This window comes from Mytilus galloprovincialis, chromosome 4 (genome assembly GCF_965363235.1).
Source record: "Mytilus galloprovincialis chromosome 4, xbMytGall1.hap1.1, whole genome shotgun sequence".
NCBI lineage: Eukaryota > Metazoa > Mollusca > Bivalvia > Mytilida > Mytilidae > Mytilus > Mytilus galloprovincialis.
In genome coordinates this window covers 46,388,404-46,415,136 of record NC_134841.1, presented here as the reverse complement: position 1 = coordinate 46,415,136, position 26,733 = coordinate 46,388,404, and the positions used below count along the sequence as shown (strand labels likewise).

Genomic DNA, 26,733 nt, shown 5'->3' with positions numbered 1-26,733 from the left:
ACGGTCTCATAGGGGGTCACCACGTGACGGCGTTAAACCAATCACAGCGTGATATTTTACCCACTGTGCGATAATATAAGTTATATGGTTCGCTACTGACCCCATACGGATCCATAGAGGGTTAGTAAAATCCATAGGGGGTGAGGCCGGAGGCCAAGTCCCCTATGCATTTTATTCACCCTCTATGGATCCGTAGGGGGTCAGTTGTTAACCGTATAACAAATTTATCGGACGCTAGACTTTTTCTGCGGCGTTTTGTTGAAAAATAAACAATGAAACACAACAACATTAATAGATGACGTCGCCATTAACGCGTCATGAACCCCATATGAAACTTACTAACCCCATACGGTCTCATAGGGGGTCACCACGTGACGGCGTTTAACCAATCACAACGTGATAATTCATCTGTGGTCCGATAATAATGATTATTTTTGTTTACATGCTTGTAGTCGTTACCTATGGCTATACATGTAGCAACAAATATGTTTACTTTCTCAATGTCATGAAACGTTTTACGACTTATAAAGGGTCCGTGCTAAACTCCCTTTAATCATGTAAATAATATGGTGTATTATGTACAATCATAAATTAACCTACATAATAACGTATATTAATTTTTGTGTTTTGTTTTCATCTCCAAAGCAAAGAGTATGCACCATCATAGATACACGGAGCTCTCAGTTATCAACCATCAACGAATACTTTAAAAGATGAACACGACATGTCTTACGATTATTTGTGTGTGTATTGTTTTTTAAAATTTGTGACTGTTTGTCTTTTTTTTATTTTGTGCCAATCACAGGCGCAGAAATTGTATCTGTTCCATTCCATACTCGTAACACTACATTTAATATAGCTGCACTCAATATGTCATATATATAAGTGAAGTATTGAGAAGTACATACGGAACGGATATGAACTCTATGCCAGACATTGCTTTTGACTACGATGTTTTCAATCATTCCAAATATTACTGTTTTCGATTGCCCATCTTCATCCTTTATTTTTCTCTGCCAAAATAATCACTTTCAGAAATTGTTCTTTTCTTTGCTTCTAAAACGCTTTTATTTCTATTTTCAGCTTTTTGCAGTAGACAATTGTGTTGAAGATTGGAGAATAGCCATATCATGGAAACGAATGTGTCAATTAACACTAGAAATAGTCATTTGTGCTGTTAATCCCATACCAGGTCCTTTTTATTTCACTTGGAAGACAGAGAGTTACGACGGAGAGAGATGGTTGATTGCGGAGGTTCCTGTTGATATTTTGTTATCTATACCTATGTTTTTGCGGCTGTACCTCATTGCCCGATCTATGCTTTTACATAGCAGACTATTTACAGACGCTTCGTCTAGAAGTATAGGTGCATTAAATCGAATAAGTTTTGACACAAAGTTTGTGCTAAAAACTTTAATGACAATCTGTCCTGGAACTGTGATGTTAGTGTTTATGATATCTATGTGGGTAATTGCGAGTTGGTTACTACGTGCATGTGAGGCGTAAGTATTGATATTGATTAACATATTCTGTTATTACATATGAAGGGGCCTCGGTGGCTAAGTGGGTTAAGTAGCCAAACTTATATATCCATAGTCTGTCAACAATTAGGTTGTGAGTTCAAATCCGGAACGTAGCAGGTACAATATTCAACTTCATTTTTAATTTACTTGGAATGTCAGATTTATTATCGAAGGTCGGTAGGTCTCTCCGGCCAAGCCGACACCCCCTCCCCGAACAAAAACCCAAACTGATCGCCATGATATAGCACAGTAGTGCTTTAAAAGGGGTGTTAAGCGTCAATCGATGAATAGAACATATGGCTACGACCTATTTGTTTTACTTAGGCAGGAATCTTGTAAACTTCTGCGATAGACTAATTATTTACCATGCTTTATAACAATGTAATGGAACACATTTTATTTCTAATAATTCTGTGAGCTATCAAAGTTTGTTTTGCTCCAGAATTCCAATTTTTAACAGGAAGAATTTTGGTCTTTCGTTATCAAAATGGGAAAAAACGATGTTCTCAATTAAAATTGGGTGCTCTAGAGGTGTACTCGCATCCTGTTCAACATATGCACTAGATGTCTTAAGATTATCATAGTACATGCAGTACGTTTTTTTATTTTGTGACGTCGGCTGCATTTTACAGACACTATATATAACAGAATTGTCTTTACATACATGACTGATTAATTGTCAATTTCACTGAACATTATTGCAGCAAAAGTCGTTTCTACTTTGTTAACATAAACATTTCCCAATAATTGGAATTACACGCACAAGGCATACTCTGAATAACGTCCGTGATTGCTATATTAATGAAACCGTGTTATTGAGCACGTTATTATTTCTATATGAATGGAACTCGTATAATTTAAACAATATTGAAAGACATAAGTAATTTGGTTAAACTGCTCTGGTAATATTGTTGCAATCTTGTTATTTCGACCATAAATGTTTTTAATAATATTTGCAATATCTATTATAGTGCTAAGTGAAATGTTTTATGCCATATAGTTAATCAAAGTCGAACACGTTTAAAGTCCTTTGTTGGAAATTTGTCTCTGGAACTCTCAAACTCATTATATATTTATAAATACGCGTGTACCTTAGTTTATTATTGACGAAAAATCATAACTTTTCCAACATATTTTATAACCTTTTTAATTTGTCTAATGCCTTCATGTAAGCATACTTATGAACCGTATGGAAACAAATATTCCCGAAAATCCAAAATAAATGACCCTGTGATCACAACTTGAAATACCCACGATAGTAACAACTAAAAAACAAGGACGGGTTCAAACAGAAAACAATTGCAAACAGAGAAAACTGTCCACCTAATTCCCTGCTTGACTTTTCCAAGTGTTATTGTCATTCATTAGACGACAATATCAATACTAAAAAACCTACTAATTGAATTCACTCATGGACCCTTGATATGAATATGTCGCGGGTGTGTTCTAGTAATAATGATTTGTATTGACGTTTTGTTTATACAGTTATCAATATTTTGCTAACCTCTAAACACAAACAGTTATCAATATTTTGCTAACCTCTAAACACAAACAGTTATCAATATTTTGCTAACCTTTGAACAGTATTCGAAGAAAAAAGGCACACCGTCTTTGATAATTTCATTATGGTCTGTTTTGTATGAATACATGCAGCCTTATGCCAAAAGCTTAGATTCAGATATATAAACATACTAGTAAACACCAAGCTGGTTAATTGTAAAAGATAAACTTGTATCACCTGATGAAGTGATACAGGTTTCAGGTGTTCAAACATCGAGCGTTACTGATGAGTCTTTTGTAGACGAAAAACATGTCTGACGTACAAAATGTGAAGCCTGGTATTTATAGTGATTTTATTTAAAATATTTACACAAAAATACTTTGGAAAACATTCTTGCAATAACCTAAATTTACTCCTATAAGGTTCATCTATCAATTATCGTTGATTTTTCATCTCCATTTAATCTACGTTTTCTCTAAATGATGACCAAACTTGATTCTTTGAGGTTAAATGCATTCCCTTTGTCCATTAGACTAGCAACCGTAAATAAAGTTACAGTAATATACCGCTGTTCGAAAGTCCGGGTTACAAACTAAAACCGAGGAAAGCACATAAATAAGAGAGGAAAACAACGGAACAACAGAAGTGCAACAAAAACAAACGACAATGCAATACACACAGAAACGAACTACAAGATAAAAATTGCCATTTTCCGAAACGAGTAATTCAAAACTACAAGACGAAAACAGATGAAAAAGTATCTTATATTGTGATTACAAGTAGAAAGAAATAGTGGACAATGTTGACAGACTGAATTCTTTCAAATGTAAAAAAATATTATAAGAGAGGGACGAAAGATACAAAAGGGACTGTCAAACTCATAAATCCAAAACAAACTGACAACGCCATGGCTAAAAATGAAAAAGACAAACAAACAACAGCACACACGACACAACATAGAAAACTAAAGAATAAACAACATGAACCCCACCAAAAAACTAGGGGTGATCTCAGGTGCTCCGGAAGGGTAAGCAGATCCTGCTCCACATGCGGCACCCGTCGTGTTGCTTAGGTAGCAATACACAGTTAGGAGTTTAGTTTCGCATTTTGTCCCCTGTGGATTTTTCAAATAGGAAAGTTATTGTGTAATAAAATTCATTTTTAGACAGATGAGTGCTAATTTAGCCTTCAAAGATGGTTTATAAGAGCATCAAGATTATTTTTTACATGTTTTATGGGCTGTTTTCTGTTTGACAATCCGTATTTTCATAGCTAGACCGGCCATCGGTCCAGAAATTAATGTACTGTTTACAAACACTCTTTTTCTACACGAAGTTTTTGACGCAATTTTACAAAAAAATGAGATGAAAGACATATGATTTTCATTGGATTTGCTGAATGATATATGTACACAGTTTCAGAAAAGGTATTACTTCAAGCGATTGAAATTCTACTTTTAGCCAAATTTTGGGGAAATATGTGACATCTTTCCCCCCCCCCCCTTTTTGCAATATTGTATAACAAATAAATGCAGATTGTTGCCATGGATACACCAAAAAGAAATTATATTTTACCATTTTATATACTGGATATAAAATCTATGGAAGATTCTGATTACATACATATGCCCATATATGACACAAACAGTAAGCTTGATATTACAAGAAAGCAATGAAAAGGGGATGGTAAAATTCATAAGGGCAAATTTTAGTATTTTTTCCTAACTGTTTATTGCTACCTTATGTGATAACAAATCCGGTAAATAGTCTAATTCGGTAGGTCACATTCATGAAAGGGAAGGGGATTGTAGTTACGACGTAAGGAACATATCCGATATCATTTGTGAAACGGTTATTCCATAACGGTCAACCAACTCGTGATGGCGTCCGTAAAATTTACGAAGGGATGATTTCAACTTCACCATTTGGAACTCTTGGTTGAATAGCTTCCTTGTGAGCAGCATTATAAGAATATGACGTGGCATGCCAAGATTTTTGCACATAATATCATTAGCAGGAAGAAGGTCAAGTTAGTCGTATAAGAAATAGTGGACAACATTCACAGACTGAATTCTTTCAAATGTAAAGAAGACTTTACAATAAGAATATCAGGTGGCATGCCAAGGTTTTTGCACATAATATCATTAGCAGGAATAAGGTCAAGATAGTCATATAAGAAATAGTGGACAACGTTCACAGATTGAATTCTTTCAAATGTAAAGAAGACTTTATAATAAGAATATCAGGTGGCTTGCCAAGATTTTTGCACATGATATCATTAGCAGGAATAAGGTCAAGATAGTCATATAAGAAATAGTGGACAACGTTCACAGATTGAATTCTTTCAAATGTAAAGAAGACTTTATAATAAGAATATCAGGTGGCTTGCCAAGATTTTTGCACATAATATCATTAGCAGGAATAAGGTCAAGGTAGTCTTATAAAAAATAGTGGACAACGTTCACAGATTGAATTCTTTCAAATGTAAAGAAGACTTTATAATAAGAATATCAGGTGGCTTGCCAAGATTTTTGCACATAATATCATTAGCAGGAATAAGGTCAAGGTAGTCTTATAAAAAATGGTGGACAACGTTCACAGACTGAATTCTTTCAAATGTAAAGAAGACTTTATCATTAGAATATCAGGTGGCATGCCAAGATTTTTGCACATAATATCATTAGCAGGAAGAAGGTCAAGTTAGTCTTATAAGAAATGGTGGACAACGTTCACAGACTGAATTCTTTCAAATGTAAAGAAGACTTTACAATAAGAATATCAGGTGGTATGCCAAGGTTTTTGCACATAATATCATTAGCAGGAATAAGGTCAAGATAGTCATATAAGAAATAGTGGACAACGTTCACAGATTGAATTCTTTCAAATGTAAAGAAGACTTTATAATAAGAATATCAGGTGGCTTGCCAAGATTTTTGCACATAATATCATTAGCAGGAAGAAGGTCAAGTTAGTCTTATAAGAAATAGTGGACAACGTTCACAGACTGAATTCTTTCAAATGTAAAGAAGACTTTATGATAAGAATATCAGGTGGCATGCCAAGATTTTTGCACATAATATCATTAGCAGGAAGAAGGTCAAGTTAGTCTTATAAGAAAAAGTGGACACCGCTCACAGACAACTGAATTCTTTCCTATGTCAAGGAGACTTTATAATAAGAATATCAGGTGTCGTGCCAAGATTCTTGCATACAACATAATAGCGATTGTTCAATCACATCTCTTTCAACGAGTTGTATTTTATAATCTAATGTTTTCGTAACACGTGTTGTAGATTATTGGCAAACATCATATTGCTCTAAAGTTCTGAACATTGTATTTTCATTTAGACAAATCTAAAACAGCTGTTTCTAGTTGTTATGTCATGGCGATTACAAATCATTATCGTTAAACGTCGAAAAAACGGAAACATTATAAAACAGGTTTCGTAAGTTGAAGAATTATCTTTGAAATTTTTTTTTTGTTTTAATTAAATTCTTGTTGTAATGAGACACAATTTAATGATATTCCCCATTAAACTTTAATCTCTTATAATTCCATTACGTAATTAAGAAAAATGCTTTAAAAATTGTAAGATTGATAATAAAAAATGTTAAATAGAATATAAATAATATATTAATAAACCATGATATCAATTTTCCAAATTCCCGGTGACACATAAAGGTTAAAAACTATTGCCCTTGAGGATATCATACTTTGTAATTCAACAAGTTTTCGTATGATAATTCATTATTAATCAATTCCACACAGAGACCAATATTATCAAACCACAGTCAATGTCATTGTTTGGCTAATCTTGTATCTTGATTTGAAGAATCTGAAGAAGATCCCAGGGACAATTCAAAAGCGAGGGACTTGTTATCATTTGGTTGTCATTTGTTGCTGTCCAAACATACCATCATGAACAAAAATCGGAAGAAATGCATTTTTCTGTAATTTATTTATTAATTTAGCATACACTACTTCGTTTTTTCTTTTCAATTTTCAACCTTTTTCCCCGTGTTCTTGTATACGATAAGTTTTTGGTTATAAGGTTGTATATAGACACTCAGTAGTTTCTATCCATGAGATAGGAGGGCCATTGTCTCATCTGATCATACCTATATAGGTAATCTCCTTTGTATATCGTATAAAAGAGGGACGAAAGATACCAAAGGGAAAGTCAAACTCATAAATCTAAAACAAACTGACAACGCCATGGCTAAAAATGAAAAAGACAAACAAAAAACAGCACACATGACACAACATAGAACACTAAAGAATAAACAACACGAACCCCCAAAAAACTAGGGGTGATCTTAGGTGCTCCGGAAGGGTGAGCAGATCCTGCTCTACATGTGGCACCCGTCGTGTTGCTTATGTGATAACAAATCAGGTAAATAGTCTAATTCGGTAGGTCATATTCATGAAAGGGAAGGGGATTGTAGTTATGACGTAAGGAACATATCTAATATCATTTGTGAAACGGTTATTCCATAACGGTCAACCAACAAGTGATGGCGTCCGTAAAATTTACGAAGGGATGATTTCAACTTCACCATTTGGAACTCTTGGTTTAATAGCTTTAATTGTATAAGTTTTCTAGCACTTGAGTTTTTATGGAGTCACCTCGAATTTTTCAATAGTCCATAGATTGATTTAAGCGTTCTTGGCAACGATTCGCCTATGTTTATTTTTAGATGAACTATGTGCCCTGCTATGTTTTTCATGACCCTTTTTTTACCGTACAAAATCAATTGAAACAAAATCAAACAACATTAGCTGCACTATTTATGGAATTAAATCAAAATTTCAATGTAAAGCCAAAGGAATTATTACTTTAAAAATCTATTCCCATTAACAAAGTTTCAAGTGTCAAACCAGTACAAAGCTTTTAACTAATAGTACATTGGTAAATGTCGCGTTTTTAGTTTAATGCAGCTTCACAAAATATTTGTTCGATATCTGTAAGGCAAACTATTAGTACTTTATAATTGGTAACGGAAATTTTACTTATTACAGAAATATTACCTTCATTGTGAATGAATGTCATAAATATAATATTATTGTCCAACTCGAAGCTGAGCCCATTGTTTTGAAGTACATACTGATTAAATCATGGGATATATTAGCAATAGTCGATTAATTTTCCGGAAATTTGATAAATCTTTAAATATTCCGATAATCTGCTATAATTTTGCGGTAACCACTAAAACATCTTTCAATATATCATCGTCCAAATTGATCTAGAAAATGATGAATGAGAAAAAAGCTTAACTACCAATACATTCTTGATTCTGACTGCTCGTGTCAGTTTTAATATGAATTACCCAAGGAAATCAAATAATAAGCCGTTATTATTCAATTTTATGTCTTCAATATGCAAATATGTTTTTAAAAACCCCATAACAGTCTCTGATGCCAGACTCGGCGTGAAATATCACCGTAATAGTAGTTTTGAAAAATGAATTACTTTAATCAAATCAAATGAATTATTTTAATTAAATTCTTGCAGCAAGTGACTCTTTACATGAAATTATGGTCAATTACGTGAATAATACTGGCTGTTGCTTGGTAACCAGTGTTTTACTAGTATTTATTGATCGTTTTTAAGTACGTTTCTATCCTTTTAGTCATTGTTACCTTTTCGCAAGGGTATTACTATATGTATGTGTGAATATATCTGTCACACGAGAAATGTAAAACGGTGTTGTTGAAATGAAATGGAATATGAGGATGATTCAATGTTTTCTTTCTGTAAACATTTGGGCTGAGTTTATGACTTACTATTTTTGCTTACCTGTCAAAAGTGCATTTGTGCTGCTTTGGACGTCATTTCTTGACCTTTGTTTTTTTCTTCTACGACCGTCCGTACTAAGCCTTCAAAATTCAGTCTGCATCCACTTAGCTTATACAAATCAAACTTTGAAAAATAATTTTATATCTTATGATTCTTCCTCCTTCGTCGCTTCTAGTTGACTAAAATGTATACCATGGTTTGTTACCTAAACTAAAAATAGAACCAAACTCGTTTTTAATATCTTGACATGCTATCCGTTCGACGGGTTTTGATTGATATTTCAACATTGGAAAACATGATGTGTTTATATTTGTGAACACTGGGCTTTAAACTACATGTAAGCCTGTTTGAAAACAAGCTTGGTTTTCTTCATTCCAAGAAATTCAGCTTTGAAATTATATTAAATAATGTAACTAAAGAAGATAGTTTTGCATAACTGTTACTCAGACAAAGTAACTATTATGCATATATAGCCCACGATCAATACCGGTACCTTAGAGTTTAATAATGAATACACAGAGGAGTTGAGTAAAACATGCTGAAATCCTACTTCCGCATATAAAGTACTTAAGTATTGATACCGGACAATAATTAAGTCTTATTTTACTTTAGCATGACACCTATCACGTTCTTTTGTTTTCTTCAGCTTTGATCCATCATTTGTGGTGATTTTGTGATAAGAAAGGGAATTGTTGCATGTTATTAAATTAGCCAATCTTGTAGGATAATATAACGTTTTATTGATATTCTCTTTTAGATACCTAGACTCTAGGCACTCCAATATTTTAAATTCCATGTGGATGATAGCCATAACATTTTTATCAGTCGGGTATGGTGACTTAGTTCCAAATACATATTGTGGTCGAGGAATCGCCATAGCAACGGGCGTTATGGTAGGTGAACTTCAAACTATGAACCTTTTAACGAAATAAAAATCATTTCAAAAGAGAACTATAAACACGCAAGACAGAAGTTTAGGTGTAAATTAGAAGCAATTATTTCTTTTTTCATTGTGGTACAATATTGTTAGTTTATGAAAGTGTCAGTGACATAGTAGCATTTTGACACGTACACGCTTGAGTATAAAGCATGAAATACAAGACAGTATAAAATGGTTATGCATGCCACAGATTTTCTAGCATGATTGGAAAACTCTAAACCGAACCTTTTAACCGTTAAATCGATAAAAGAGGGACGAAAGATACCAGAGGGACAGTCAAATTCATAAGTTGAGTATAAACTGACAACGCCTGGCTATAAGAGATCGTGAATATTTACTCGTCCTGTCTTTTTTCATTAATGAATTTGTCTTGCATGATATGTGGCTAACATTGACAACTTCTGTAATCTAACAAGTATATGATTAATTCATATTTATGTATTATATTTTCTTTTCAGCGAGATAAGAAAGTTTCAGCTAACTTGAGATTAAAGTGGTACCGATTTGATATAAATCATGCTTTGACATATTTCTAGGTAGCAGTTTTTGTCGCTGATAGTTCAAACCTTACCACCAAAAAGTTTATTTCAGTTTTGTTTCTTTACACTTGCATTAATACTTTAAATATTCGAAAACATAAAATAAGTCTGTTACGGAATTTTGATTGGTTTTTATGTCTCATATTTGGTATTGTATTCTTATTTTGAATTGAATAATCAGCTAATCAAAAAGAAATTCATCTAGCTTAACATATCGGAAAATAACTTCGTGCATGATTTCGAAAATAAATAATTTGGAAAAACGACAACCAAAAGACGTCTGCTTTTGTTGTAACATTTTTGCATTCAAACAGTAAAATCTTCAACACACTTTTTACCTCAAGCAAGATTAAATGCCAACACAAAATCAGAAAGAAGTGTTTGAAAATAACATACGTTATGTTTCAGATCACCCAAAGGAGCGTTATGTTTAGATCACCCCAAAGGAGGAGAGAGCAAAAGGGAAACTTTTGGTTCGAGTGAATATTTCTATCTAATTTAATTATTAATGTTGATTATTTTGCATCAGGGTTCCGGTTGTACAGCATTAGTTGTAGCACTCGTAGCACGTAAACTAGAATTAAGCAGAGCTGAGACACACGTCCATAATTTTATGATGGATACACAGTATTCAAAAAGGGTATGTTCGCATTAAATATTGTATAACTTTCAAACTATCTTGTATATATGTTAAACTCTCTTCTTCCATATTTTACTCTATCAGGGAGCTGGCATCACTGCTATACTCGTAGCAGTTCTTACTCAGTGGGTTGAGATGTCTCTAGCGGAACGTAATGTTATGAACTTTATGCATTCTAAAGATATAGAGAAAAACGTAAGATGAAGTTGGCGCTAAAACGTCTGCAATAACATTTGTATTTTATAGTAATATTGCTAACAGTTTTAAATTGGATTTTAAAACTTTAACTTTTTTAATCTTAATCTTAAATTCGAACCGTAGAGATTACTTGATTTTTAAACAAACATACAGCTCTAACATTCATTTAACCAAATGTTCATCATATTTATAATTAAAAATGTGTTAATTAAGTTGAGTGACCCTTCTCATTCAATGTTTTAAATTTACTCTGCTTCTCAATTTAACAGGCTGGATATATAATCAATCGTATACATTTCATTTTCTATAATCAGAATGGTTTTAAATTTAGTTGTTTACACAATTTGCGTAAGTAATGTTTCTGATTAAAAAAAGTTGAGAAATTTGTACAAACTTAACGTAATGCAAAATGCAACACTAAAGTCTTCTAATATAGAAGGAAGATAAAAATGCTATTAAAATGTGTTATTTACCACGCAAAAATGTATAGTAATTTAAATAGTCTCACTAAATGGTAAGTTTAAAGTTATATCATCCAGCCTGTTTAAATATTTGCATCTAAAGCTTTTGTAACATTTTGCTAATAATTTGCTGTGAACATATTGTAGTAGTGATAAAATCTTAGAGAGGACAAAACAGGCGCGTATTGTGTCGAATAGTTTTATTGAATCAAATAGAGATAGTTTTTGCAATTCAACGTCATATGTCAAAATTCGTATTTATAAATGCGATATTGACATCAAAAGACAATGTTGTGCATTTAAAGTATAATACAAACCCCAAATTGTAATCGATTAGGTTACAATATTTTATGCTGAAATATTAAAGTGCTGTAGGCTTACGATAATTTATAAACCTTTTCTGAAGATACAGATTAAGAGAATATAAAATGTTTGTTGCCGATGTGACTTAGCGCCAAATCAAATTGAGTCTTGTACACTACACTTATGTCAAATTGTTGCATGGACACGGAATGTTCCATCGGTTGAGGAAAACATGTCGATTTTTAACACTTCATAAGATGTATTTATATTTGTTTTGTTTTAAACAGAAAGAAGCAGAAAAGCATGAGCCTGTTTCATTTTTTCAAAGCTTGACACTAGTAAACCAATTATGAACTGAAACGGTCATTTTGGTTCGTAAAGGTCTTTAAAGTCAGAAAAATGAGCTATTATCCATGTTCAGTATATATTCAGACTCATTTACTGCAGTGGGTTCAGTACTGTACCGACCAATAACTTCAAAAGTACTTTTTTCAAGGACGGTTACAGTTTCTTGTTTAAACCAGATCTTTGCAATTTTTAAGAAGATATGCAAACCTGGTAATGTTGTGCATCTTCCCTAATGGAATTTATTAAAAGTTGTTAATCAAATCTAAATATTTTATATTGTCATATTTCTAAGAGTTCATTTTCCATTGTTTATGAAATATTCTGTGCAACTTGAATTCAATGATCATTTTCTTATAGACACGTGATGGTGTAAACTCACTATATTTACTTTGCAACATAATATTTTTTAAAACGAACACAAGTAAGAAAGCATGAATGCCAAAACACGGACATATACAAAACAAATATAATAACACGTTTTACTAGGTTAATTGCAAACTAAGATATTGAACTTAAGAAAAAGTATATCTCCGCATTTAAAAACAGTATCATTAGATTTTTTTTTGTAAAGTGTTTGATGTTTTGTAACTTGATTTAACCTATCTACATTCACTATTGAATAGATGCTCGCACAAAATATATAAACTATTAAAGTTTATGCTACCACTGCCGTTCGATACTTCAGTTTGTGGACTATTAGTTCCTGTGTGTATCAACAAGAAACGTACCTCCATCATGCTAAGCATTGGTTTCTTGTCGGGGTTTGGCTATACCTTTTTCGTTTTGGAAAAATCTCTTTTTTCAAAATTTTATTATGGTTTTGATTTATATCATTTTGGTCAGTATCACCACCGAAAAGACATTAATTTTCGGAATGCGCATATGGTACTGTACAATTGGAAACTTTTTAAATCATGTAATGAAGTATTACATGTTTTTCGCCTTTTTTTCTTTTTCAAAGAAGGGATTATTTGCACAATGCATGTTTGAGTATTTTAGACTTTTAAATGATTGATATTCCAGCACCATTTGTTTTTTTCTAATTAATGTTTCAACAATATTTGTAATTTGCGGGCGTGAAATGTAAGATGAGCTAAAATTTCTGATTTAATCAATAGATACGATTATACCATATTTGAAGAATCAACATTCATTCTTTTTTAAAACTGTTACATGTTCAACGCACAAACGATCATGTAAGCACCATCCATTTAGTAATTATAGTTTAAAATCTAACACTAGTAAAACTTATGTATAAAATGAAATTAATCACTCAAACTGCATAATGTAATTTTGTGTTAAACAGATTATCCATACAAGTGAGAGGTTGAGTTATTTTAAAAAACAAACTTAATCCACCATTTCTACTTTTAAGGAATGCCTTACCAAGTCAGGAATATGACAGTTGTTTTCCGTTCTTTTGATGTTTTTGAGATTCTGAATTTTCCTTACAGTTCGTTTTTTTTGTTGTTTTATTTTTTATATGGATTTCATTGTCAAAATCCCTTTCAACTTCTTTATTTGAGCGCCACTGATGTGTCTTTTGTAGACTAACTATTTAAGTCCAGAATCAATGATGAAATTATATAATTTTCAGCTAAGATATCATTATGTGACACATTGTTTTTAATACAAAACTTTCTGTCCTTTCAATGTTTTGCTTTATAATCTCCTCAAATAAGATGTGCGTGATCGCTGTGGTTATATAACATGTCCTGTACAATACATAGCAACGGAATAATTTGAAAAACAATTATGTTGCATAATGGGATCTCCATTGTTGTTGATATTTTCTGACCTCATTTACTATAACACTGAAACTGCTGCTCAACCTGTGCCTTTTTATGTATATGTTCGCGATCTTTGTTGATGTTCCATGCAGTGTTTTGAACCTGTTTTGCGTAACCGATACATTTGTACGGCTCGGGAGTTTTCAGATGACCTTTTTTCAACATTTACTTTTGATCACCATTGCAAAAAAAATTTATTTGATTAAAATAGAACATACAATGAATGTTCGTATAGAGCTTTCTGTGTGAAACTTAACTATCCCTGTCTAAAAATTTTATATTAGTTTAATTCAAAGTAAGATTCCTTGGGCAAATTTCAACACACACTCTTACAGTAGCATCATTGTCGACCCACTCTTCAGAATCTAACAATTGGATTCATTTCCATGCTATCTTAATGAATATGGAAGATTTGATTTGCAACTGGATTTAAGAAAACATCAATAAACCGATAATACAGTTTATTTATAGACGAACAAAAGACCTTACGACACTAACAAACACAACAGCACCTGAGGTCACCCCCAGTTTTTAGTAGGGTTCGTGTTGCTTAGTCTTTAGTTTTCTATGTTGTGTCTTCTGTACTCTTATTTGTCCGTCAGTCTTTGTTTAAGCCATGACGTTGTCAGCTTATTTTCAATCTATGCTTTTGACTGTCGCTCTCTTATGATATGCATTAAGGTATTTCAATTGTTGACTCTTTTAACCGGTTTCATTGTTTGCAGGCACACAGTTGAGATATAATATAAACATATTTTTTACGTTCCGTTATATTTATCATTTAATATTGTGTAAATTAAAAAAAACCTAACTATTTTAAACTTTATTTAATTGTCTTTTTTTATTCAAATAGCTGAAAAATTCAGCGGCCAACGTTTTACGAGAAACCTGGTTGATATACAAACATACTAAACTAATGAAGAAAATAAATACAAGCAGAGTTAGGTCGCATCAAAGAAAATTTCTTCAAGCGATTCATAAGTGAGTTGTTATGCTATTTTAGTGTATATATTTATTTATTTATTTATTTGTATATTTTTTATCATATAAAAAAGAAGATGTGGTATGATTGCCAATACGACAACTATCCACAAAAGACCAAAATGACACAGACATTAACAACTATAGGTCACCGTACGGCCTTCAACAATGAGCAAAGCCCATGTTTATTGATTGAATTATTTACATGAACATCAAATATCTTTTTTCATAATCTAATGGTTTTGGTACAAATCAAAAGAAAAACACAATACATTTAGAGGTAAAGAAAAGGTCTATATATGCCATTTAATGTGTACTGAAGAATAAAAACTCAAGTACAAGTATACTCACCAATTATCGTTAACAATATAACTTTGAAAATCGCATAAAATTTCTCACCAAACGTCTTCTGTTTGGAGACGGAAAAGAATAGAAAAAAACATCGATTTTGTTATATTTAACGGAGGTTAAAACAGTTGCGTCGGAAGGATAAGTACATCTGACTTCACATGTCTCGTTTGTATACAAGTTATAAACACCATTATGTTCTCTGAATTATAAAAACACCGCTTTCAAAATAGTGTAAAACATACTGTCATGTTTAAATAGGTTATATAGTACTGGATCACTTTGATGCGTGGATTAGCTTTTTTGAAGTTTTTAAAGAGATGTCGAAATTATAAAAGGACTCTTAAAACTATTAGTCAAAGACAAACTGACACCCCGGTGTAAAAAAATGTGTTACACAACTAGTAAACAACTCAAAAACTAAAACCGAGCAATGCATTCGCAACACACGTGGAACGCGTCGTCTTGCTCATGAAATCATATTTTAAATGAATGTTAACATAGATGTTCCTCATATGTATATTTTCAGTCTGCGAGATGTAAAAATGGACCAACGAAAGTTAACTGAGCAACAGAATACCGTAGCTGATATGGCGAAGGTAAGAAAGATTTTGTTGAAAAATTGGATTTTGCATTTTTATTTCTACAGTATTTATTTTATTACTGAATCGAAAATAAAACAGCTTGGATAGCGAAATGGCTGATAGTATAGTAGTCACTAACCAGCTACATATTTGAAAATTCATGTATTTATTCAAAAACTGCATTTTTTCTTTCAGTATTTCGTTAAGGGCAATAAAAGAAATGCTGAATACCATATTTGCATTGCTATTTTTGTGAACACAATATTTGAATTTAGTATGCTGTTAATAATATAGAGCGTTATTATAGTTCACACGTCAAGTATTTAGAATCTTTTGTACTTGACATCAGAATGGCACGTATCGTTGAAGGATAAAAATACTAAAAGTGTTTATCATGATTAAGTTTTAGTTTTTGAAAACCTTTAAATATTTAGTGTCATGCACCAATTTATGTACACTTGTTACTTCTGCATTGATAAGTAAACACAATTATGCACATTACAAGTTAAATTCCCTTTTATGACAACCGGAGCCTTTCCTTTTAACAATTATATTCTTTGTCAGTAGACAATTTTTGTTGTTTCAATGTACATCAATACCTTCACCCAGCCGGCTTCACCTTAAAACATTTTGTAATTCTACGTTGTGTGTAAATACTATTATGAAGACGTCAAAACCGTTAAGCATTTGATAAAATTTTGTTTACAAAAATTAAGTTTTCAAGACCATCAACAATCAAGTTCTTTTTCCCTTTTCCCAGTTTCTTTTTAGCGTAGTAGGGAACTGAAATCAGAAATAAATGGTAAATGGTTAAAAGGAAAGGACTTCGATGGTTATTTGAAAATGTTCTGTAAATTCCGGTAAATGTTCTTTCTAAAGTGTTTAAGATTTGCAAGAATTCCTGAAAGCCTGTTGTAAAATGCATGTTGGCATTACAATATTTGTTTTATGAATTCGGTTTATAACTGACCATCGATCTTCCTTTCCTTTTTTTCAATGTAGAAGATAGGCTTTGACGGATTTTCCCAAAGACACAAAGTTTACATTTCAACTTCTCATGTTGAATTTCGTCAGGTTTGAAACGTTTAATAACAGCTCTGTCAAATAGCTACACCTGTATAATCTCAGGCATGGCAATATAGAAATCTTTAGAACGCATGCCGTCTCTTTTCTTTGCATGATTGTGCTTTCATGAAATGCATTCGTTGTTTATTTTTATTTGTGTAGGCGTGTTATATAAAAAAAATGTAGAAAGTTTTAACTTCCAACCTCAGCACCAATCACTGTTCCCGTAGCTTACTAGTTGATATGATTTTAATACCACAACTTTCCTGAAGTTTACGTTACTCCTGTAGAACTCCAAGATGCAGTTGCTGCATGGTTTTTAGAATAATTAGATAACTTTAAAAAAAAATAGGGTTGGATATCAAGTTATGATTTAAAATGTAAAAGGTAAGTGAAAATTGACAACATATACAAAAAGGTATTGATAAAGATATTCAAATTGAATTTGTATGGTCAACTATGTTAACTATGTACATTTCCGATCGTTACTATACATGTGTTGCAGATTTTGAGTCTGACCACTAAACAAATTTACACAGACTACAAAACATGACAAAAATATGTGTTCATTTAAAATTGTGTATAAAAGGCTAGTAAAATTTATTTCTATATATTATTGCAATGCAAAGTGTAGTTATTATTTGATGAATATTTTATATTCTGTTTAAATACGTTGTAGTCTCACTTTAGCTTTTTTCACTGGGCGAGCTTATTTTACATCATCAAACACAAATAGTTACAATATAAATGCCTTATTTAAGACTAGTTAAAACATAAGATTTTAATTATACAAATGTTGTGTTTTGTCTCGCCTCCATCGAGAAAATCCCGGACTTATGCGTTCTGTTTTCGTCGTGATCAGCGTTAACATTATGCCTGTGATTAGGTCAATTTAAGCGCAACCCCTTATGGTGAGTCAATGATACCAATAAAACAATTGTATTATCATTGGTATATCTCATTTCGACGGAAATAATTCGACCCGCCCCTTAATTGCGATCTATTTTCTTTGCAATGTCGGCAAATTTTGAATTTTAAAGTTTGACAAAAACAAAACGAAAAAGGAAGCTTTGATTAATTTTCTAAATAAATAATCTATCCGTCCAAAGACTAATTAATTCTTCTAGTGGTCGCCAGATTCCTACCGTTAAATGCGTTTTTGATTTAATCATATCCTATTTGGCCATTCTTGCATTTTCCGTGAAAGTGGCAAAGTTTTGAGAGCAATAGTATCTTTTTTCTTATGGGATATTGTTTCTGTTTGACTATTTCACTGAAAAACATTTTCTCAGTTCTTTTTGTTTTTCTTTCTTTCTCATCATATACATGACAAGTATTTAATATTATTTGATTCTTATCTGAATACAAATGATTAAGATGATACAAATTCATACAAGAGCTTCATAACATGACAAAATTTGTGTTCGAATGAATTGTCTGCTATACATGTTTTTTGGAATTTAGAACTTATATTTTTTAAATGATTTTTTTAACAACCGGGTAAAGTAAATAACAAACAAACAAAAACAGATAAGTAGTATTTTGTCAAACAAAGACAATTAAGCAATATAGATTCCACGAAAATATGTATCAAAGATATAAAAATTAGTGATTACGTTTTTGAAATATAAGTAAATATGCTGATCGAAATTATATCTATAACAAAAGTTGTAAGCCGATCACATTTTCAAATTAATTGTCATGGTGAATGATTATTAGAAGTACGCCCAACTCAAAGGTGATGATATATTTAATATCATATTTTTTTAAGATTCAGAAATCTAAAAGTCAGCATGACCACTTTAAGATACATTGTTGTATCTCACGCTTCATAATGCTAATTGTACCTATCTCGACTTCTACCTTCTAACATTCTACCTTAATATGCAAGTTTTCCTAGAAGTGTTCCAATGCACACGCCAAATCACAATTTTAACATGTGGAAATATACCCATGATTGAAAGCATCATTATATGAAAAGATTATATACACAATGTACATATGGACTCTTAATATTAGATTTAAATCCACAAAGATATCATGATTTTTTTTTTGAAAACAATATTATATTTATGTATAAAGATAACTTGATGATCATGAATTTGTAAAACAGTACCAAACATTTACTAATTTGGACAAAATATATCACATCCAGACATCATAATACAATCAAAATTAGTCCAAAACCAATAAGTATTTGATATCATGAAAGGAGACAGGAACACATAAAAAAGGTATTTACATATTCAAAGTCTAATCTAAACTGCCCATATTAAATAAATAAACAACTCAGTGTTTTAATTCGTTTCCAATATCTATTTCGATTATAGGGTTAAAAGTTCTATTTCTTATGCAAATTTTAAAATCATAAAATGCTCTTAGATTTTATATTTAATGTAAGTATTTGATAATTGACAAAGTAAGTGTTGAAAGTTTACATTCAGATACTTATATCTTCATATTCTGAAATAATCTAAAAGAGTTATTCTTGTGTATATTTTGAACAATACTTTATAATATATTTAAACCCTTTTCTTTTTCTTACAGACACAGTCACATATTCAAGCTATGGTGGCGGACATGCAAACAAGTGGCCTCTCTGTTGAAAAAAGAGTCGTGAAAATAGAAGATAAGCTGTTAGAACTTCAGGTTGGCTATTTTTTTAATTGCAAATTCTGTTTCATTTGTTTGTTAGTATTTAACAATATTTTATAACAAAGCTTTTAATAAAAGCGGTAATAAATAGTTCCGGTGCGTTGAAATTTATTTTGAATTTTTCGAAACTTGCTTCCGTAGTGTTTGAGTTTTGACTGTTTTAAGTTCAGTTTTTCTTACATCAAACTAGAACAATTGCGTATGAAACCGACTAAATCCTTTTGGCAATCCTTATGTCACTTTACCTTTTGTAATCATTTTTAGATAACAACAAACTTATAAAACATTTTGGACATTGTAGCCAGCCCTTAACTTTTGCAAGAGAGCATTGTACATGGTAAATTTATTAATATTCTAATAGGGATTATCATGTTAATCCTTACCATTTCTAAATGAAAAGTAAAAACAGTCTGTCATGCGACTGTCGTACAAGTGAGAGGTTTAGCTAGCTATAAAACCAAGTTCATTTTCAACATTTTCTACAGAAGAAAATTCCTGTACCAAGTCAGGAATATGACAGTTGTTGTCCATTCTTTTGATGTGTTTGAGCTTTTGATTTTGCTATTTGATTAGGGACTTTCCGTTTTGAGTTTCCCTTGGAGTTTTTTTGTGATTTTTACTTTTTAAAGTTTTGCACTTTGTATTTTATAATCCTTACCAGTCTAATAACAATATGAACCCGGCTGGAACTTTTGGTAAAATCACGAGGTTTTGGTTTTTTTTTTATTATTATTCAGCTGTTCAAGAGAGATTATTTAAATTATTGCAATTAAAAGTCTTAATATAAGATTGCTTTGTATCATATAATTTTATATCAACTAATTCTTTTTGTCTGCCAGGATTTTGTATTTGAAGGTTTTCTTGTATTGGAGGTAATTTATTTGTTCACTGTACCAGTAGACTTGTCATCACAAAACAGATATTTTAATTATCAAAAAAACGTTTATAGATGATATCATAGTAATACACAAATATTAATGAATAGATTGCATATGCACCCTTAGAAGTGTAATTTCTGATGAGAAACAACCATTTGAAATTGATTTGTATCTAACTTTGAATAGTTATCATAATGTAAGTGTTGAATATAACTAATAAAAAATTTTAAAAAATTAAATAGTTTATGTTTACTAAATTATAATGGTACCTTTGATAACTATTTACACCACTGGGTCGATACCGCTGCTGGTGGACGTTTCGTCCCCGAGGGTATCACCAGCCCAGTAGTCAGCACTTCGGTGTTGACATGAATATCAATAATGTGGTCATTTTAATAAATTTCCTGTTACAAAACTTTGAATTTTTCGAAAAACTAAGGATTTTCTTATCCCAGGCATAGATTACCTGAGCCGTATTTGGCACAACTTTTTAGAATTTTGGATTCTCAATACTCTTTAACTTTGTACTTGTTTGGCTTTATAAATATTTTGATATGAGCGTCACTGATGAGTCTTATGAAGACGAAACGCGCGTCTGGCGTACTAAATTATAATCCTGGTACCTTTGATAACTATTTACACCACTGGGTCGATACCGCTGCCGCTGGTGGACGTTTCGTCCCCGAGGGTATCGCCAGCCCAGTAGTCAGCACTTCGGTGTTGACATGAATATCAATAATGTGGTCATTTTAATAAATTTTCTGTTACAAAACTTTGAATTTTTCGAAAAACTAAGGATTTTCTTATCCAAGGCATAGATTACCATAGCCGTATTTGGCACAACTTTTTAGAATTTTGGATTCTCAATGCTCTTTAACTTTGTACTTGTTTGGCTTTATAAATATTTTGATATGAGCGTCACTGATGAGTCTTATGAAGACGAAACGCGCGTCTGGCGTACTAAATTATAATCCTGGTACCTTTGATAACTATTATGCATATTCCATATTATTTTAATTGTTTAATTGTTTTAAGTATGTTTATATTATGAATTCTTAAATGTATTCAAATAAACAAAAATATGTATCTTAATAATATGGATATGTATGTTTTTCATTCAGAATCAGCTTGATATGTTACCAGCACTTATTGCGGATAAAGTTATTACACGTCGACAGGAACTCCGACACGAACGAGAAATGAGCTTACGAGAGAGAGACTTACAACAAACTGATCAAAGAAGGACAGAATTTAATCAATTAAGACGAACGTCACCACCACGAAGACGAAAGTCACCACAACATTCAGGATCGTCAGTGCAGCCTTCAAATAGTCTTGGTCAGTTGTAACACAACATACATAATGGTAAAACTAAAAACCGATAATGCGCTAGCCCTAGGCTAATAGTATGACTTCATGGACAAAAAATATGACCATTGTGTGTCATGTCCACATGCATTACCGTTTTCAATGAGAAACCCGATCCAAACTTAACAGGATGATCGATTCCCTAATTTACCAAAGGTTCTAGTTTGAAGTGGTGTGATTCCTGTGTATTAATCGTCGAATAACAATACTTTCAGTTACTAACAAATCCTCCTGTACTAAATTAAAGTTGAAGGCATTGAATCATTCGTTAGTGACGTGGTCGATACCAGAATGAACCCAAACTAAGACTGATTGTGATTTCAATGAAATTTGCTTTAATTGTGTGTCCGAAATATTATGATACTTTCATTTTATAGTGGAACATGGTTGTGACAATATAGGCCGACAAAAGATATTGTTTAATGTAATTTCTGTAAACGATTCAATCAAATGGATGGTAAATATTACTATCCACATAATTACTTATATATTGAAGTGATCAGATCGAATTATCTGTTATGTATCTTAATTATTTTTAAGGGATGGGAGCAAAAAAGAATATTTCATTTCACTGATCAATTAAATGATGTCTACAAATCATTGTAAAAAGGTCTTACTTTACACCAAACTAAAATACAATACCAGTAAAATGGGCCTTTAACGCACCGTTATGAAGTAGTTCCTGTTGTACAATGTATTAATATTGTATCTCTTAAATATTAAAAGCTACAAATCGATTGTTTTGATTACAATAATAATTAATTTTGATGAAAAAAAAATAATGGATATTTACACAACTTAGTACCATTTTTTTTATTTTTGTAAAGAGTGCATATAGATAAAACTTTAAAAATGCAATGTCAGCAATCTCATAATTATAGAATCTATTTTTTTTTTATAATCAATCCTAAGGGTAAACCTGTATTTAAGAAACTTCTGAAATATGGAATAATACTTCATCAAGTCTTCTCACTGTGTTAATGCTAACCAGACTTTTACTAACTGAATTACGTAATCACGGGAGGCCTACGACGTGGTTTCTGTTAAGATATTGAGACACTTGTAAGTTTCGATTATATGATAACAGAAGCAAACAATTAAGTCTACAAAGTCTTTCAGGGCTGTCAATGAGGAATTCATTGTCGTTATTTAAAGACAGTTTTCCCAAACAAAGCTGTTGCCAAAATTATGTATATAATATGTCGAACTTGTATGAGTATTTCATGCTCAAGTGTTGTAGATACTGTTGAATTTCTGTTTGGAATTTTGTTGTATTTCACCTTATTTTGTTACTCAGTTTTTTAATCATTGTGTGCACTTATCACGACTAAATTAAGATGACACTTATTAAATAAGCACATTATAATATATTCTAAATGTGACAATACTCGAACTGTATATTCTAATTTATGAATGTTTATATGCATCTATAATGTGACAATATATAATAATCTGGACAGATTTCAATTATAACATTAAATTCTAACTTATACCTCTGTGATACATCTGTTGACTGTATTTACCTATTCACATGGATCAACAATTTTTATCTAAACAAATTTTAAACAAGTTTAGAAAGAAGATAACAAAAAAATCCTTGCAGCCATATACAAGTTCATTTTGTTAGACACTTAGGTGTATTGTTGTTAGAATATTGATAAAATAAGTTGAGTTTGTTAAAAAAAAATAACATATTAATGGTTGGGTATACTATTACTGATAGGACATCTTACTTTTGAAATTTCTAAAGACTGTAAAATGGCAAAATATGATAGTGAATATACTCGGTTTAACTAACGACAAATTATCTTAAATGCACCATCGGTGCGAATTATCAAGTGACTTCAAGGTTATAGCTGTCATATGACTTTGAATATAATTTCAATTGATTGATTTACAAAATTACATACTATAGCATATCTGTCATTTTTTTCAATATTTGTTTTCCGTACCAAACATTCCCTTTGTACAAGTACTTATCAATCATTAAGTATTGTTCCTGATATTTTTATTTGCTGTTAAACCATCGTCTAAATCAATGTTTTGTTTACCTTTTATCCATGTATATGACCAAAGTCTTTCTTACAGACGTTATACTAGACCTACAGATAACTTGTATCTCTTTTTAAAAAGCATCGTTTTGCATAACTTCTCTTTTATTCAGATTAAAGAAGACGACCTTGTTTAAAGATGTTAACTTTTCTTCAACTCTTTTTTGCGTTGTGTGAAGAAAGTTTTGTCTCTTCTACGAATGGTTGACCATCGTATTAATGATCTTCAAGAGTAATATTTTTAATATTTTGAAGCATTCGTTCCATATAGAAAATTATAGAATTATTTAAGAATTTCAAAATTACAAAATGTTATTTTAAGTACTTAGTTCTAATTCTCTTTCGATATTTTTCTATGAGAATCAAAAGGTTACTGAAGTTGACCACTCATTTTTTTTATTTTGACTACTCAGTTACTACGCCATCAAGTATGGCACAATTTCTTAAGTATTTTAAACAGACATATGAGAATTATTATTTTTTGTGTAATTTTGTATTGTTTCATTTCGTGAACATTCCTGATTTCCAAGTTCGCCATTTGTATTATTGCTTTTGATGTAACCACACGTTATTGTTATCTGATATTTTTATATTGTTTTGTGTGTCTGATTCCGTTTTAACGAAATATATTTCATATTTCATATCATCTGAAGTGCAGTAATTTACTAATGATTATTCCTGTTAATGTTAGATAGGAAAGCAGCACTCCATTTAAAATCTGCAGATAAGGGTATCATATTTTTTTTTTTTTTTTTTGTGATAGGGTTAAAGTAACTGCACGTCTGATACACCACCAATTTATACAATTTAGTTCACTAATGTTGTGACTGTGTTTGAGTATGTCTTATTTGAATTAAAGGACATCTGTTTAATATGCTATATGGTTATGTTCTCAGTCCTGTTAGCAAAGTCTCATCGGTACAATCTTTTAACAGGATTTGCAAGCAGAGCGGTAGACAGTTTGATCTAAAGAAAACTCAGTCTTTGAGAAACTATACACGGTTCTTAACATGCTACTATCTAAATTGTCAACTCAGAGTAAGAAGAAATAATGTATTTATTCTAGTTTTATTAAGTATTTAACTGTATGACATAATTGAAGACATTTGTTTAGCTACACTTTATGCTCTGTTATTTTGCCTAATCTTTTAGAATTCAAATTATTGATACAAAAAAAACCCAAACCATATGAACTTTTTACATAGGTTTACGATGGAGTGCTGTTATCTGTTAGGTTTAAATGAGATCACAAAAGATATGTAAATGAATCAATAATATTTTGTTGTTAAAACAATATGATTTCAATGTTCAAAGGAGAAGGTATGATAAAGATTAGACAAAACAAAATGAATTTCGATTTTTGTTTAGATCTTCACAGTACAAAAAATTTGTATGTATGAGTAATATGCTTGTACATGAATGTTGTAAGGGATATTTGATTAATATATTAAAAGTTCTAACATTTATTTGAAAACTACCAAACAATGCATTTGATTTATCTTTGTATTAAGATATAAGCAACAGCCAAACAGACAATTATTTTTACAAACAATGACCTCAAATAACTGTTTTGTTCGAATGTAATTTAATTAAAAAATGATGTACAAATGCATTGTTGGTTGAATATTCTAATTTATGTTTTATGACGTTCCAGTAACAAGAAAAAGACTACAAGTCTCTAGACTTACCAATGGAAAAATGATTGAATAAACATATTAATTTTCTATCGATTGAAATCTTAAAGTTTTATTATTTGCTATTGTATTGGTCTTTAAGGTGTTTTTTTATCATACTTTAACCTTTTAAAGAAAACTGAAGAAAATAGAACAAATTAAGCTGGATGATGAACATTTGTTATAGATTTCCTAGTACGATGGTATACAATCGTTTCAAATTTGTAGATAATTTGACATCCAGACTAATTCTTAGGATAAGTTTAGAATATTCTCAGTGTAAATTCGAACAGGATTTTCGTTTTAAATGAATTATTACTACAGTGCAGTGTTTAGTTTTACAGAGTTTACAAAATATAGAAGAAAAAATTGTACCTTGTAAGAAGAAGTGCAAAAACTATATATTTTGAATTTATTTTCGTATAGCATCTGTTTTTTTTTCAAATTCGTTTAAAATTATATTAATGTACTATTTTACAGCAAATCTAAAAATAAATTCTGTCTTTTCATCTGCCTTTTTACTAAATGCGTATCAACAGTTACTCATTTCTATTATTTGCAATTTATCTTTCTTAAACGCATCTCAACCACAGTAAATTTTACGCAAGTCCTGTTTAGATGTGTGTGTCTGTTTTATCACTGATATGATGTTTTTATTTCTTTCATAAAACGTTATGATGTAATTGTTAACAATTTTTATGAATGAATGAAAAAAAATAAAAATTATTTTCATACAAAAAGTTTTGTGTATGTATAATATCCTCGTCTAATGGGTGCTATTAATTATAAAACAAGTATGCATTATGACGTCACGATTTCATTGAAAAAGCATCCCTAGTACGAATTCATATGCCGGACGAAAACATAAGGTCTCACCATAGTCTTAGTTATGATAAAGGACGTGTAACGTTTACAAACGACTAATGACAACCGATGATGAGGTTCCTGACTTATCAGCCCCAGTTTTAGGTGGTGTTCGTGTTGCTTAGTCTGTAGTTTTCTGTGTTGTTTATTCTGTACTATTACTTGTCTGTTTGTCTTTTTATTTTTAGCCATGGCATTGTTAGTTATTTTCTATCCATGAGTTTGA

At 31.3% G+C, this 26,733-nt stretch overlaps 1 protein-coding gene across 5 annotated transcripts in view; it reads left to right on the top strand.

The window, feature by feature from the left end:
- The window catches only part of LOC143072274 (small conductance calcium-activated potassium channel protein 1-like), a 168,664-nt gene extending 142,281 nt beyond the window's left edge, over nt 1-26,383 (top strand). For 3 of the 5 annotated variants that reach the window (XM_076247138.1, XM_076247141.1, XM_076247140.1), the window contains 8 exons: nt 1,084-1,502; nt 9,579-9,714; nt 10,830-10,940; nt 14,894-15,021; nt 15,899-15,968; nt 16,956-17,027; nt 19,566-19,667; nt 21,673-26,383. In XM_076247138.1, coding sequence (XP_076103253.1) covers nt 1,084-1,502; nt 9,579-9,714; nt 10,830-10,940; nt 14,894-15,021; nt 15,899-15,968; nt 16,956-17,027; nt 19,566-19,667; nt 21,673-21,900 — 1,266 coding nt within the window. In that variant the 3' untranslated portion in view covers nt 21,901-26,383. Of the gene's footprint in view, nt 1-1,083; nt 1,503-9,578; nt 9,715-10,829; nt 10,941-11,024; nt 11,136-14,893; nt 15,022-15,898; nt 15,969-16,955; nt 17,028-19,565; nt 19,668-21,672 lie in introns of all 5 variants that reach the window. The other 2 variants (XM_076247142.1, XM_076247143.1) reach the window with 2 other exon arrangements.
- Nucleotides 26,384-26,733: the final 350 nt, after the last annotated feature.